Here is a 12,919-nt window from a genome sequence, read left to right as displayed (position 1 = left end):
AAAACAAACTTGAAAAAACCCCGTCAAGCTCCCACTGGATTGGAATAAGAGACCCCTGCTTGGATCAGATGACTACTTCATTTCAGGGGAAGAAAAAACATCATACATTTCAATAGAATGGCTATGAATAGCACACAGTCTGCCACTTTCAAGCAAATGAATGAAGATAAATATAGATACAGTACTGGGTTCCAGAGACTATGGTTCAAAAAATGAAGAAGATCCAAAACAAGTCAAGAAGGAGTGGTCAGTGATCTATTTTGCTGACAAATTTATTAAAGACCTGTATTACTTAATCATCATCATCAGCATCATCATCAGCATCATCAGCATCATCATCATTAGAGAGAATAAATTAGACAATAAAACATCTTCCACATAAACAAACACTTACAGATGCCTGGGCCCTGTTGGCCCAGCCGGTTTCAACAGAGTCAACAAACAAGACACATCTGAAAACACACAAATGCATAGAGGTACTCCTATGTAATAGCAATAGACCACAGCTACGACTTGTCTATGCCTGTTTCTCAAATGTACAAAGTCCAAAATGTTCTGTGTTCACGTTGTCCACGGATGTTGTATAAAAATATAGAACTCCACAATGATAAATTGCAATATACCGTGTATAGACATTTGGCAACAACTGGACACATTTTTGGACCAAAAACCTGTGATGTCACACTTAAAAAACATCAGTAAGAGAGGAGATGATGATTGGAGGCCTTTGGAGTCCAAAGCTGGCAAGTGTCTGCTTTATCAAAGTCAGCCATATATCTATGTACACTATGGTTAAGGGGCATTGTCCCAACAGGAATCTGAATCGTCTGCATCCTGCTCTGTGTGCCCATGCAAACGATGAAATATGAGAATATTCTCAAAGCAACTTGTGCTCCAAACTGATACACTTCCAGGCATCTTGGTAACGTTTTTTGTAGTATTTGAGTAGGGACAAAGAATGTTGCCTAAAAGAAAACAAAAACCTTTTCTCTGTGTGTTAAATGTAGAGATGTTATCTGTTAAACGTACTAAAAAGGCAGAAGGATGTTAGTCCAAACTCCTCATGGTAAAAACTTAACATTGTGTCTTTGATGCACTGCACCACTCCTTGCATTTTGATTGGTCAGTTTTGATCTCTTGTCCATTTATGAAAGGTATTTGTCAGTCTGAGAGAGCCCTCTTTCACCTTCTCAGCTCATGCAGCTGTCCAAAAAAATGAAGACGAAACCAACAAGTGATGGAAGAGCCAACTTTTCTGCTTGAATTTCATTCATTGCTGCAGAACGTTCCAGAAAATGTTTGCTTTTCCATTTCACTTGGGCATTTCATTTTAGGCTGTCTTGTCTTCGCCATCAAAACTGGGCATGGTCCACTTCATCCAACCAGGATGCTGGACTGGCGGGGAAATCTGGGTATCCACCACTGCTTCCTGTGGACAGGTCTGAACTCGGACCATTGGGCCCGCCCATCATCCTCACTGCACCCTGGGTCATACCGCCTGGACCCCCACCCTGGGCCACAATTGGCAGACCAGAGTCAGGGTAGACCAGACTGGAGATAAGGGGCTGGTGACGGGCCAGTGGCTGGAGCGAGCTGGGGGACTGGGGCAAACCGTAAGGGCTGCTGGCTCGAATGTCATGGTATGGCTCCTGGGAGGGGAGAGTGCCACCATGCTCCAGGGGGAAGGAGGGGTGACCGCCCCCCTGTCGGCTCAGGGCGGGTGAACTCTCACTTAGGCTGCTGTAGATACCGTTAGAGTGCCCAAGGTCCGACATGGGAGGCTCGTCTGTGTGGACCGAAACATAGAGTGAGAATGAGGTATCAACGGGGGAGAGAGAGAGAGAGAGAGAGAGAGAGAGGGAGAGGAGAATGTGAGCTTTGGGATTAAAAAGCAACCATTTTATTACTGCAAAAAATATCTGAAGTAAATGGCCACAAATTATGTTTTTCCCATCACGTAGAACATATAAGCTGGTCAACATGTTAAGGACGTGTTGTGTGGTCAAAGAAACTGCTAACACCAGTGCTTCCCAATTCTTTCTCTGGGCATCCATCTGTCTGTTAAATATCTGTCACAGTCCTAACCTGAAGTGCACATGGCCTACTCTATATCAGATATACGCATATGTGCGTGTACACACCTGTAAAAGACACCTCGGCATCGCTATCCATGCCCTCTTCCTGGATACTGTCCTTGTCTGACTTGGAGCTTCCCCTGGATCTCTTCATGTTGCGGAAGTACTGCCCCCATCTCTGCCTCCCAGCATCCTTTTTCAATCTCTTCTCTTTTGCTCTTCTGTTTTGAAACCACACCTGCCCAGGATGAACGTGTGGTACATTGTTTGAAATGATCTCAGACCACCTGTCCTAGTCTTACTAAAGGCAAATTGAGAATCAATTCACCACATGTTTAAGCCTTCAGGATATATTACACTGACTGTTGTTTTTGTTCAGTGCTTGAGAATGGCATTCAAGTGACCTTCAGGTAAAAGAACATGTTAAGCACAAATCTGATAAGTGTGTTCAGGTTTGTATCATTGCTTACCGAAATCGAGACAAGTGTTTCTGAGCATTTCTCAAAGACACTTCTATAATATTAAAACAATATTTAAGCCCCAAAATGTTAAAATTACGATAATGCGAGGAAGTGCTGTTTATTCATAACAAGAAAAAAATCGTGTTTGAGATAAATAAATTTTCTTTAACTCTCCAGGGGCTACGTCTCGCATCCCTTTAACCATGTACGGGATGGGGGTGGGGGACAGAAACAGTAGGACTAAACATTAAAGGTGAGGCTCTAGAGCCCGCACGAAGATTTATCGTTGACGTAATTAACTTCCAGACAGCTACAAGTTGTCCTTAACCCCCGGAGCAGACAGGTTACCCTCCACGTTACCGCCACGTACACCCACGAAGTTGATTTTAATTATTCAAATTTCACTATGGACACAGTGCGTAAATTAACACCCTAAAACTGAAACGAAATACGATTGGAATGTCGATGTAATCGCGGAGATGTAAAAATGTCTGTTAAATTATTTTTCTTTATGCACATATATTTGATTCAGTTATATTAATTTGCCAAAGCCTTTTCAACACAAACCTTTCATATCTACAAGTATCTTGTTTTTTCGTTTTAAGACACCCTTGGTAAATAGCCCTAATGGATAGAACAAGAACCTCCTGTACCTACTTTAAGTGTCCTTGTAAATGCGTAAAAATTATATACGGCCGCACTCTACCGAAGCTGGTCTTTCATGGACACAGTATGAAAGATTCCCTTTTAGTACTGTTAACGAGTTTGCCCTGACCACTGTCTGTGAGGCTAGATTTAAATGAACTCCATTTACACGTGAAAGAAAGAAAGAAAGAAAGAAAGAATAAAGAAAGAAAGAGAAAGAAAGAAAGAAAGAAAGAAAGAAAGAAAGAAAAAAAGAAAGAAAGAAAGAAAGAAAGAAAGAAAGAAAGAAAGAAAGAAAGAAAGAAAGAATTACCTGCACAACTCGCATATCAAGACCAGTCTCAGAAGATAGCTGTTCCCTGACGTGGCGGGCTGGTTTTGGAGAGTTGTTGTATGCGTTTTTCAACGTCTCCAGTTGTTTGGCTGTAATGGTCGTGCGTGGCCTTTTCGCTGTGGAGTCCGCTTCTGCAGAAATATGTACAAAAATGCTTATGAGAAGTATCTACAGAATTAACGTTTCGGTATGATACACAAGAGATACATCGGATGGTATGATATCATATTTCAAACAGGCCAAACATGAACCATTTCCTAGTTTAATTCACACTTTTGGCATTGGCATGACCGATACAACTCAATCGCTATTAAATGAAATGAAAGAAGCAGTCGGCGAGTTTGAGGATTTGATAGTGCGATAGTCGTTGGCACGGAGATAAAATTGCTTCTGTTTCCATGAGACCATGGGGAAATCGGACAGCCTCACTGTTGATTTAATACCTGATAAATTATGAAAGCCTGGTCTACGTTACCCTTCGTAAAATGTCTGTCTTTCTGATACAATTTTTCATATCAATTTAGCCCATTAAAAATACCAGTCAAATCACCAGCTTGTTTTAAGAAACACAATAAATAGATACGTTTTTTGCCTTCATAAATTCGTCTGTGGTTATCTTTATGAATGGCCCCAGTTAGTTGTAAACAATTCTCGGCTTTGCAAACAGCAAAACTGCACAATGAATTTGGATATCTTATATCTATGTGTATTTGTAAGAAGCTGAAAGACTCACAATAAATAAGACAGAAATAGTAGGTCTGACTAGCTAGCGTAGTCTAATTGAGATTTGGTCTTATTGGTTGAATTAAAACTTGGGCTGTGTGAATTACCAGGTGGTGCATTTGAGCTTCTGAGTTTATCATATAAAAGGTATCGGACAATGGCTATTTGTTTGTTTTTGTTTGTTTAAGGCATGAGTTTCTTTCATAAAATTTTAAGTTAAACTGTATTTTCGTGCATATATCTGCAACAAATAGGAGTTTATTAAAAGTATTTCAAACATTATTTAGTTTTAACATGCAACATATTGTTTATGTAGCCTATGTGTGTTTGTGAACGTTTGGGGCAGGAAATATTCTGGCCACGATTTACGTTTTTTTTTTGTCTGAGCACCTCACTGGTTAGAAGTAGGCTAATGAGTTTAGATCGCTTCGAAAGCTGGCATGTCGGACGGTCACCACTGTTGATTACATGATGCCATTCGATGTTGTGGTCCAGGGGACGTAGCTTATCCTTGGAAATAGTTTTGTATGTGAGTATGCTTTGCGCAGGCAGGTTATCGATTTGAAGGCCGGCAAGTACGCAATTAGCCCAGGTGGGTCAAATGTTTACGTGCGACCTCGTGACCGCGAAGATTAAGTTCACAGTTAAAAGCAGACAATCAATGTAGGGTCACTGAATTAAAGAAGTAAAACAATTACATGATTTTGATAGAACTCCTCCTGATGTCAAACAAAATAAGCTTCAAGAAAATACAGCAAACGTTGCGTTATAGACCTGCTGTCTATACTTGTGAAGAATAAATACAAAAATTAACCTATATAACAAAAAAATTGTAACCTGTATTTTCTATATGTAAACTCTTCGAAAGTGAATTCTCAATGTTTATTTTTCAAAACTTAGGTGGCATTTCAAATAACTGTTTTATTTAATATCAAATTTGAATTAGTCATTCATTTAAAAGTATTAATTTTCATATGAATTCCTTTGATCTGGGGCCCTCCAAAGGTACGCCGATTTTTTTATGTTCAGTTCAAACAATCATTAATTGATTAAATAGAAACGGAAACATTTGTTTCATAATTAATTTGCTTGATAACTATTATCTCATCTTATTATAGCGACTCGGTCTTCAATCAGAATTTTTTGCAAAGCAAGAAATGTGACCAGGTATATATATTTGTGGCATGCTGGCGCAATTTTACTTATTTCTATACAGACACATTTACGAAAAGTTGTCTTTTGGCATTAAACGCTGTATTTACACAGAGAAATCCAGTTCATGTACACACGAGACCTCTTCACTTTAGGAAAATTGGCCAAAAGTGTATAATCTCTGGTATGGTTTTTTGACTCACCTCTCTGCTTGGCAGTTTCATAATCGGCCTTACACACGAGTCTGCTGTCTTCCATCAAGTAGTACTCGTCGCCTGTCGCCAGCTGCCTTTTGCATACTATACACGCGAAGCAGTGCAGGTGATACACGAAGTCCTGTGCCCTTCGCACGACTTGTGTCGGGGGAATACCTTGCTGACATGCTGCACACTTGGTCCCAAATCTCCTTTTAGAAGAAACAGGGTCAAAATACAGGCCGTTATAAACGGGCATATTTAAATTCCTCATACCAAAAATTGGGATCGCTTCGATTTAGCTAGCCTATCATTAAACAGAATATTAAACAGAAAAAACATTTTATGAATGAAAATCCAAAAACAGGACAACTCACTTGAAGAAATCTTCTTTACAGTATACGCTTTCACCTCGGCTAAAGCATTTATCAGCCAGCTGAGACTGGCAATCGCTGCATTTCAAGCATTTGCTATGCCAGTGGCGATCCAACACCTTCAGAATGAAACGATCCACAATATGCTGATTACAACCCGCGCAAACAGGAATGTCTGGGGAAAGAGAAATAAAAAGGAAAGAAAAGTCGTTAAAGATACACCAGTACTCATCTGGATAATTATCAGACACTCCCTCCCCCCTATTTTCAGTTATTAATATATGAATTTGAACCGAGATTAACGAGAGGCTGCCATTTGGGAGACAAGATCTCGTCTTTTGATATCAATACCAAACTGGCATACAATTTATCTTTCAAACAACAGGTCGTCTCATAAAACAAATAAATGCTGAAGATTGGTAATCTTACTGTCCCAGTATATGTCCCAGTCTGTAGGCCTTATGTTAAATTGACCTCGGACCTCACATAAATGCACAAATTAGACTTTTTCTTTTTCAACAACGCTAAGCCAGAAGTATGAAGTGGAGATTTGAATTTCTTTCCACGTGTCCCTTTGAGGCTGTGATTAGCTTCACCTTTATTATATTATCTGGGAGGCAAACAACGGACGAAAAATAAAACTAAACAGGTAGAGACAGTCTTAGTATTTCTCTGTAAGCTGAAGGATTTTAAACTCTGAGTTATGTTTGATTTGACCTCCCAACAAAAGCCAAGTAGAGCTATGGCTGTCCAGAAATAGGTCCATTTAATTTCACTCAAAATAAACACAGACCTTCTCCCTGTTTCTTAGCACACAGACGCTTTCCTTCAGGCAAAAATCAAAACCAGGGCATTACATTACATGCTGCGCAACAAATGCACGCAAAGTGACCCATTCCGTATATATTGGTTCAAAGCGTTGTCTTAACATGTCATCTTTAGAATACGAAAGTATTCTATACAGTCTTCTATCTAACATAAATTAAAACAAATACTTCTATGCTTAATTAAAAAAACAAAACAAAAAAAGACCTCATTGGCTTTTCCTATATCACCAGTACTGTGCTTCTCTCGAGTGCATAAGGAACAGACGCAGACAGCAGAAGGAACTACCAGCTCTTGAAAACAAACTATATGGAAATCGTAGCGATTTCCGTCCATATTCAGCCGTGCATGATAACTGGACTGTAAAATCTCTCGAAAAATGCAGCCGCAAGAATTTTTTTTAAGCATACCTGTTTTTATGTCACATACAAACAAAACCTCTGTACATCTGACTACAAATCACAGGACTAAGTTTAGTTCGGTCGATCATCGTGGAAATGTAAACAAATCCCAATTAGATTCTACTTCCGAGCATATGCAAGTAAAATGATTTTAGATATTATCAATTCGCTGTACAATAACTTAATAAGCGCGAGTACATTTTATCCGACGACGGACTCACATTTCGCAGGCCTTTAATGAAAAATTAATGCAGCGCTCCACTCTGGCAGTACTTGCTGGACATACACACAAGCAAGCAAGATACGTCATGAACAGGTGCACAAAACTTCTTAGTTATTCAAAGGGCCAGCTAGGCCTAACCACAAACAATATGTCTCAAGTCAATATATCTCGATCTGTCGTGGAATTAATCTTTCGGGAAAACATTGAAATCTGTGGGCAAAAAAAATTAAAATCGGTTTAGACATTGGAAAATGGAAATTAACGAAATGGAAATTAACTTTGCTCCAAAATGACCACACCTGATTGTAGGAGTGTGAGAATTAAATTGTGGTAAAGAAGATTAATTCCCATTTAATATTTTGAGCATTGATTAATTAAAATTGCGACGAGCCCACACAGGTTAATACATTTTACGTCCTCAAGAGTAGAAACTGATCTGTCCATATTGTTATATGTTATCTACTTCTGATTGTGGAGCCGAGCAACGTGAAGAAAAACACCCTTGAAAAAGTTGCTCTGTGCTTTGCTGAAACAAAAAAGATAAGACATATGTCAGTGCGTAAATTCACTGTTTTTGTCTTAATCCTTCGCAGTACGGATTTGGGCATAATCCACAGTATTAGGATACAGCCAGAGAACCGAGAGGTATTATCGTGGCAGAAAAAAAAGGAATAGTTTTCGCTTTTGGAAAATATTTCAGAGATATTAAACCACACGTACATGACTACTTTTCAGTTCTTTCCATTTTGCATCGACCATATAGAAAAAAGTTTCAGAATGCAAAAGAGTGCATGCACAAAGAGAATGCAAAAGAGTGTTGAACGCAAAGGAGGGTTGAATAAAAGTTGGCATAAATGAGTGAAAAGGAGATCTGTTTATAGAGAATGCAGAACAACCACGTGAAATTAGAGGAGGGCTTCGAAACTACTATGTATATTAAGAACATTTAAAGACGTTTTAATTCAATAACAAGAGCCAATAGGTGAAATGAAATGAGAGTTCCATTTATTCAACGCGCCATAACGCGTACCTTTGCGTAGTTCTTCGCTCTGCGTCAGCAAAGCAAAAAGCATCTCCGTGTTGTTCAGCGCGTCTTTCGGTGATTTCCGTTCGTTACGATGGTCCATTGTTCATTATTGCAGGCACTAACCTATGACCAAAACGATTCCTTTATCACTATTCCGGCGACGCACACATTAAGCACAAATCGTAGGCGACATGTCACCAAGACAACTGCAGTGCTCCGCCAGCAGTGTACTTGCGTGTGCGTTCACAGCATGGTGTGGCGTGTACTGCGCAATAGATTACGCCGCCCGTTACCGTGGAGACTAGTAGGTTGAAACTGAACGAGGTAGATCATCATCACCTGGCTACAACTTCGGAATAACGTTCAAAGGATGCTGGACTCCCCCCCCCCCCCCCCCCCCCCCATACTACATTATACGTTTCATTTACATTCACCTGGCTACAAGACCCGATAAATGTGTCATATTTAAATGTAAAATATTATTTCAGAGGAGTGTGCCCCGACCGCTGGTGCATGATATTTAAAAGATATTACATTTGTTATTTCTTTATATGTGTTTTTAATTGTTGTTTCTTGCTAGTTTTGATGTTAAAATATAGATAAATGGTTTGTATCGAAAGTGAGTACTGATTTGGAAAGGTATGTAATCATTATCGGTAAGTTACGTGTAGTACTGGGTTATTACTTACATTGCTTAAAATATGTTGAAATGTGTTATATTTCTTTTTAATTAATCGGGTAAAGCAGAGAGAAATAAAATGTACAAACTAGACGGCAAGTGATAGGGGAAAATGTTCGATACAAGCTATTTAATCTGCGTTCATCTCATGAATATTTTGTGAATATTTGGTTAAAAGGATTGTCAATGTATTTTGGATACCTCATATGGACATGACGTATTTGTAACCTATTATGATCTTACCAACTTGTAATACTGTTCAGTAGAGACAAATTTAGTTTTGTGGCGAAATGTTATATTGAATCGTTTAATTTGTCTAATTAGAAACACATTGGAAGGCTGCAATATCTCACATAGCCTATTTGTGAAACTTCGTGTTGGGAATGAATAATCTGTTTTTTTCCCCACAATAAATCCGTATTGTTAATATAAAAAATAAACTGGGCTTAGCCAGCATAAAGCTGCCATTTCCTGATACACTCGAATATAATTCAAATTTCAGTCTTGTAGTAATGACGGTGTTACAGTCAATATGGTGTCATCTCTGCCTTTGGCGGGGTGAATTTTTAATCAGAAATGATTAAACCGATTTCATATTGTTAAGAAAAACACATTAAAACGCAACAAAGGCTTGCTGACATTTCTCTGAAAGCAGTGTGCACATAGGCCTAACTACTCGCCCACGACTATTATTGTCCGTGATTGCTGGCTCAAATGCAACGCTAACCAAATTTGGAGAATCTTTGTAAGCCCACTATCACGCGTGTATGTTTACATATAGTGTATGTGTGAGAGAGCATGCACGTCCACGCATGCGGTCAGGAACACACACATACGCGCGCACGCACACACACACACACACACACACACACTAACACACACACGCACGCACGCACGCACAAACACACACACACACACACACACACACTCGTATGAATTTTTGCAGGCACGCTTTGCATAAACTCATACGCGGGGTCATTTCATATCTCCACCTCGACTTGGCAAAGACAACTGTTTGCTTTGGGGAAGAATTGGCAGTTCAATAAAATGCTGATCGAGTCAACACCCAGATGAATTTTATTGACACTGATCTGCCGTGCAAAAGAGCGCCTGGGGAAATCAAGCTTAGTGCCACCGCTGCCTGGAGCCATGATGAATTCAAAATCAATGCCCCATTTGCCTGTATTTCCACAGTATATGAAACGCATTTTGGTGAAAGGTGCGGGATGCATCAATGTTTCCCTTTACTTTTCAGCTTTATAATTTTTTATGTCCTATTGATCTTCCACTTTTCAGGGGTAGGGCTGACATTAATGGGCGCTATGAGCGATACTTATGATCAAGGATGTTACTGTCGTGGGAAAAGATCAGATTTTAGAACGATGTGTACATTTTATCCTCGGAAAGATGGATATTTCTGACATTTCTGATACTTTTCTAATAAGGCAAAGAATCAACTCCTCCGATCTTATCGGTCTTAAAATGAAATTTCATCACTGACATATTCAGGCAAATGGTGGGTTATTAACATTATATTTTAGATGTTTCGTTGTGTATTGTTTAAGACTACAATTTCTGGCGTCTCCTGACTCTGTGTATTTTTTAAAAATCGCGAGTGTTACGCTATCAAGATGAAAAAAATTGCAATGAGACATGCAAAATCAGCACGCACAGCACTGCCGAGATGAATAACCATCACTATTCCATTAATTTCAGACAGAAAGCTTTTAAAATCCGAAAATCACGGTCATCAGAACAAGACCACCCACTTTACAGTTACATTACGAAACTCCAAAAAAGAGAATATTAAAATAAACGTCTCACAGTTACGTTCACCAGTGTATTCTGTTGTGATCCACACAATGGTGTCATTTCCTTTAATACTGTAACGGGATGCTAACTTAAATCTCTACACTGGAGCTTCAGAGCAATCGAAATAAAAGTGCTGTGTTAAAAGCAGAATTCTGTGCGTTTAAAAAAATGTATTTTGCCCCCAATAGTTGTTCAGCATGAAAAGGAATGGTTGATTCTGTTGCCATCACAAAATTTTGACGTTGGTTGAAAATTATTTAGAAGTGATTAAATAAATAAACATTTTAAACTGTAATATTTTAAGAAAATGATTGAAACAGTAGTGTGCATGTCAAAAGTCTCGACTCCGCGAAATTCATCAATAAACTCACTTGTGGCTTTTCAGATCATCTCTTTAAATCGGTGGCTGATGACTAATTACTTGATTATAATAAATTAATCGTGGTGTTGTGATATGTTAATATGGGAAAACAGTGGAAATCATTCATAAAACCATACTTTTAGTCAAATGAAATGCCCTCCTTTACTTGGCTTAACGTCAGGTGCGACACCTGTTCGAGGAAACTCGATACTTGAGCGTTTTTTCGAAGGTTGAAAGAGGGCAAAGGTAGAAGTCTGTCCTGTGACTGCAGTAACTTACCTGAGCAGGCTGAGGTGATACCTCAAAGAACTACGGAGCTCTAGTGAACGATGGTGTGAAATGACAGCACGCGCTTAACATCTGTTCCATGTGCTGACAATGTCTCTCATTACATATTCATAACATATACCGCACGCAAAACGGAAGAGAAAACACCCAGCCATTCTGTTTTCGGGATCAAACAGACTAATTAATACGTTTTTTCGTAAGTACTAGTTTATTTTGCACACATTTAAATCGGTGGCTATGCGGTATAATATCATTCCTTGTTGTTATCCAGAAACGTAACTGTGGTTATGTTCTATATCTGAAACAATCGTCATATTGCTATCTGTTTTCTTAGTAAACGCTGACCTGCAAATATATATATATATATATATATATATATATATATATATATTTGCAGGTCAGCGTTTTACGTCTAAAAGGATAAGAAAATGGCCACTTTGCCATAGCTCACACAAAGTAAAATACGCAGTGAATTCAAACATCTTCAGTTATAGGACGAACTTCCGTTGCGCTTAAATTAGTCACGGCATGCCGTTTCACAATATCACTTGACAGCTCTACAGGCTAAATATTGTACAGTTAACACTCCTATATATTGCTTTGAAAGCAAAGCAAAACAAAACAAAACAAAACAAAACAAAACAAAGCAAAAAACAAAACAAAACAAAACAAAACAAATAATAATAATAATAATAATAATAATAATAATAATAATAATAATAATAAAAACCTTAAACCATCGTTATTGAACAATGAGAATATTTTAAAACACACACGTCTTACCTTGCCCCGAACTGTATCTGGAGTAATTTCCGGCATTTTGACAACTTGATCCTGGATGTTCAAGCAGCATTTTTACTTAGGATGTGTATGACCCCAATTTAACACAGCGTATTGGAGGAAAACAGTGTTAAACATACAACTGGAGTTAAACGTTCGTCCTTCAACACCTTACAACGAATGTTTCTAATAAGAATAAGGCAAGGCTACCGCAAAACGAACGAAAGAACGCATGAGGATCTTGCCTCAGTGCTCGCAGTACAAGAAAACTTTTTCAAATGCAGCGTCTTGCCGTTTGATTCCTTGTGTCAGAAGAGAGGTAGAGGGAGGAGGAGGAATTCCTGACAATTAACGGAGTCAGCTGACCTCCAAATGCGCCTGGTGTCCCTTTTAGCATAACAAAAGGTACAAGAGGCGAACGTGTGCGTGGCGCGCGTGAGAAGTCTATGCCCTGTCCACGGTCCTGAAGGGGAGTTTCTAGATTTGTAGCCCGTTGCATGGGGAGACGCCCCTTCCTCTCTCTCTCTCCATCTTCGAATCAAGTGTACACTACTTTATGCATGCC

At 39.0% G+C, this 12,919-nt stretch overlaps 1 protein-coding gene across 1 annotated transcript; it reads right to left on the bottom strand.

Moving 5' to 3' along the window:
* Window positions 1-1,352: 1,352 nt before the first annotated feature.
* On the bottom strand, window positions 1,353-12,427 carry lhx3 (LIM homeobox 3). Its single transcript, XM_030784591.1, has 6 exons — window positions 12,358-12,427; window positions 5,962-6,133; window positions 5,594-5,796; window positions 3,495-3,646; window positions 2,142-2,313; window positions 1,353-1,786 (listed from the first exon to the last, which is right to left on the bottom strand). The coding sequence occupies exons 1-6, from the start codon at window positions 12,425-12,427 to the stop codon at window positions 1,353-1,355; spliced, it is 1,203 nt and encodes a 400-aa protein (XP_030640451.1).
* Window positions 12,428-12,919: the final 492 nt, after the last annotated feature.

This window comes from Chanos chanos, chromosome 9, assembly GCF_902362185.1.
Source record: "Chanos chanos chromosome 9, fChaCha1.1, whole genome shotgun sequence".
Taxonomy (NCBI): domain Eukaryota; kingdom Metazoa; phylum Chordata; class Actinopteri; order Gonorynchiformes; family Chanidae; genus Chanos; species Chanos chanos.
Note: the sequence above shows the minus strand (reverse complement) of the source record. Positions and strands in the feature narration are given on the sequence as shown.

What these genes read in the sequence shown, in the direction of transcription:
- lhx3 (XM_030784591.1), bottom strand. Translation starts at nt 12,427, where the DNA reads ATGCTGCTTGAACATCCAGGATCAAGTTGTCAAAATGCCGGAAATTAC. An exon ending in TGAAACTGCCAAGCAGAGAG is followed by an intron (nt 3,647 to 5,593) that starts GTGAGTCAAAAA and finishes ATATTTCTGCAG; the next exon opens with AAGCGGACTCCACAGCGAAA. An exon ending in TTGATATGCGAGTTGTGCAG is followed by an intron (nt 2,314 to 3,494) that starts GTAATTCTTTCT and finishes CATCCTGGGCAG; the next exon opens with GTGTGGTTTCAAAACAGAAG.